The sequence below is a fragment of the Daktulosphaira vitifoliae genome, unplaced genomic scaffold (genome assembly GCF_025091365.1).
Source record: "Daktulosphaira vitifoliae isolate Bord-2020 unplaced genomic scaffold, ASM2509136v1 Scaffold_1, whole genome shotgun sequence".
NCBI lineage: Eukaryota > Metazoa > Arthropoda > Insecta > Hemiptera > Phylloxeridae > Daktulosphaira > Daktulosphaira vitifoliae.
Genome location: NW_026099572.1, coordinates 62,051,723 through 62,055,306, shown reverse-complemented (window position 1 = coordinate 62,055,306; position 3,584 = coordinate 62,051,723). Strand labels below are relative to the sequence as shown.

The 3,584-nt window shown below is 22.9% G+C and overlaps 1 protein-coding gene across 1 annotated transcript; it reads right to left on the bottom strand.

Annotated features, from left to right (window-relative positions):
• Positions 1-46: 46 nt before the first annotated feature.
• Positions 47-3,325, bottom strand: LOC126910233 (fas apoptotic inhibitory molecule 1). The gene is made up of 4 exons (XM_050692600.1): positions 2,793-3,325; positions 2,168-2,390; positions 2,057-2,109; positions 47-190 (listed from the first exon to the last, which is right to left on the bottom strand). Exons 1-4 carry the CDS (start codon positions 2,922-2,924, stop codon positions 47-49), a joined length of 552 nt encoding a protein of 183 aa, XP_050548557.1. The 5' UTR covers positions 2,925-3,325.
• Positions 3,326-3,584: the final 259 nt, after the last annotated feature.

Sequence of the window (3,584 nt, the reverse complement as noted above, 5' to 3'; positions counted from 1 at the left end):
ATTGTTTTCACTTAACAAAAAATTATTGAAACAAGTTTTATCTTAATTATAATTCTTTAATTTGCTTTCCGTCTATGAATATATTGTGTACGACTCCAACTTTTTTATCACCGCTGTGTACAGTTTTTAATGTTGCCATTACTTCACCAATAAAAAAATGTGTTTGTGTTCCATTATCAATAAATTCAGGCTGAAAAAAATATATTATTAATAAATATTTATGTGTTTTGATTGTAACATCCTCAAAAACCAATTTTACTGCATAGTCAATAGTACCTTCACACTCATTACAATTTTAAAACTTCTTTCATATGAAGTGATGTCTAACAATGAATTACATTTTTTTTCAAAATAATTTAACGATTTATTAATTATTTTTATTTTTTATAATTAGCTATTATATCTATATATCTAATTATAAAATCTAATATTTAATATCTATATTGTACATTTGGATATAATAAAAGATTTTTTTTTTTATTGGATTATGCAAAATAATAAGTTTTAAAAATTTGGTCAAAATTGATTAACCAGAAGACAGTGTTGATAATTGGATACCGAGGGTAGATTTTTAGTTTTTATTTGTTTATCTTAAAAACTAAGACTTTTGTGACAAAAATTAAAAGAATATAATTTGTAAATATAGTAATTGTTTATAAAAAAAAAATTAAAAAATTTTGTTCTGAATTTATTATTTTTAAAAATATAATTATTTTATAAATACGAAAAATATGGCTTAGTTTATTAATATGAATATATTTAACTTATCGTTCGTTATACAAAGAAGTGTTTTATACAAAAGATGTTTAAAATTCTATTTTCTAAAATTTATTTCCAATAAAAACTTTTGTAGCTTCAGCTCATTCCAATATTTATTTAAATATATATTAAAACTGCATCACTATTAAGAATTACCAACTAAATAATAAATACTTAAAAACTTTATTTTTTTTACAATAGTAGTATAAAATATTTATGTAGCTAAAAAATATCACTGGGTCTATGTAATAAAAGTGTTTAATAACTATAATTCATAGCTAAAAAAATACGTGCAACTATAAGATCTACTTTAAATAAATATATTGATTCATCAGTGTGTGTTTTTATTATTTTTGTAATCATAACATTCGCGATAACCATTAACAACTTGAAGTAAAAATTTTGATTTTTATCTTTAGTTAATATAGTCGATATATTTATTACTAACTTAAAAATATTATTATTCAACGCTTTAGTAGTTGCTATAATTGAATAAATCACATCACGATCACTGAGTTTGCACTAATCCAACACAGCTATTAGTTTAAAAGTAAAAAACTTTTAAGTTCCTCTCCTGCATATTTTGATGGATCTGATTCATCGGAATCTCGATTCACCGGTATACACATTAATTCTTCAGAGTAATCAACATTACAAATCTCATCATATGAATAATCACTATTGGTCGTTTCTAATTCTATGGTTTTATCTAAGTTTTAAGTAAATGAATAATAAAGTGTAAAATAATAAATTGTACATGCTGTAAGTTGTAAAACAAAACGCTTAAGACTTGTTGGTTAGATAGCAATTTACTTCCAACAATGTGATCCCTGATATGTCCAACTAAATAACTTTCACATCGTGTCCAAAGAATGTCTTTATATGAAACCATAATACTTTTGATATGTAGAATAAAAGGTATAAAATTAAGATTTGAAAAAAAAAACAGAAACTAAAATATCAGAAAAAATACACTAACTCGTAGATAATACACAAAAGTACACAGAACTAAATAGTAAATAATTGTTATTATGTATGATTACATTTACGACTTTTTCATTACGTAGTAGTTTTATTGCAGTAAGTTTTGACCTTTTATGAAAAAATAATAAATTAAGAACAAAATTTGTTAATTTCTTTTTTATAGACAAACGGCAATATTTAATGGTAAAATTTTCTTACCTTCAATGTTAAATAATTCTAGCGTTAAAAACATTTTACTTAAAGGAATTTATTAATGAGATCTTAAACCAACCCTAGTAAATTTTAAATTTTTCTTTAATAAGTATTTAATTACCATAGTGTCTGTTATTTTAACTCCGTCGATAAATATATCCATAGTCTCTTTGTCTAAATTAAAAAATAATTCGATAGATTTATAAATTTAGCTTATAAGTGGTTTTATTACCCAGCGTAATTCGTTTATCCACACCATCTGTTGACACTATCCAAACCGAACGAGTTTTCGACATATATTCACAATAATTATTCAATGGTTTCCCATCAACTAATAAACTATATGTGTACATGAACAAACCATCAGGTTCAACTCTAATAATACATTGAGTATTTTCTATGTTAAAAATTTCATCTCCAATAAGTCGAAACATCCATTCCTTTCTTCGTATAATCTATACATTAGTTTTGTTAATCAACTAATAATTAACAAAATTAGGAAATCTAATATTCCAAAAATTAAAATCATATACGCATCTAGGAAAATTGTCCTTAGATAAAATATTTACTTACTTTTACACTTTAATAAAATCTGCAATTTAAATGAGAAGCTTATTTAAACAATTACACGCAGTTACAGTTTTTAAGTTAGAATGTCTACCATATGACATTTACATTGGATATTAAAAGAAGTATATTAAATATATAATTTTTAATAAATTTTAGTATTTAATAATTGAACCCAGAATCTTATTAATTGTATTGTTGATTTAGTTTAAATACTCATAAATTTTTCTTTCTTTTAGCAAAATGGAATAAATATTTTTATTATTTAAATTTTATTTGTTTTTACTTACTCTGCCATCTAATCTGATAACTCTTTTTCCTGTAGCAGTTCCATGTTCAAATTCTACTTCATGAACTCCGCCAGCTAAAGGTACTTTCCAAACCGCCACAATATCATCACTATTTTTTTTCTTTTCCGACATTAATTATAGTAAAAGTAAGTTTCAAATAAGTATTTAAGAGTCAAGTTTTGAAAAATTTTAATTTTATAAAAAATAAAAAATCATTATTCAAATATTTATAAATAAAAATATTTCTTTAGCCTACTAAATTTCATTGATTAACTGAAACTTTGCCTGCGTCATATGGTTGCTATAGATACTATTTGTTACATAACAAATTACTTAATTATAATATTCTAAGAAAATACTTGGCTCCCGAGAATACTAATCTTCGTATGACTTTGCATAAAATTTAAATATTTTTTTAAACAATTCAGACACTTAATCAAGAAAAAAAAATTATACTGACAGAAATAGAGAGAACAAATGATTTAAAGCTTCTATTAGTATGCTACATTGAATCTGAGATGGCTAAAGGAAATTATATTATAATATATGTCAAATTAATAAAATGTGACTGTTGTGACTAGAGAAAACTTAATTTAAAGTCATAGAAAGATAATAAGAACTTATAAAAAACAATTTTTTAATTGTATTATGAATGTATTTCAATCAAAAGTGGACATAAAGTTTAAATGAATTATATCACAAGAATTTTTGGCTACATATGTGGTTTTAAATAAAAATAATAAATATTAATGTGGTATTAATAATACATAATAATATAACTATATGATTGTA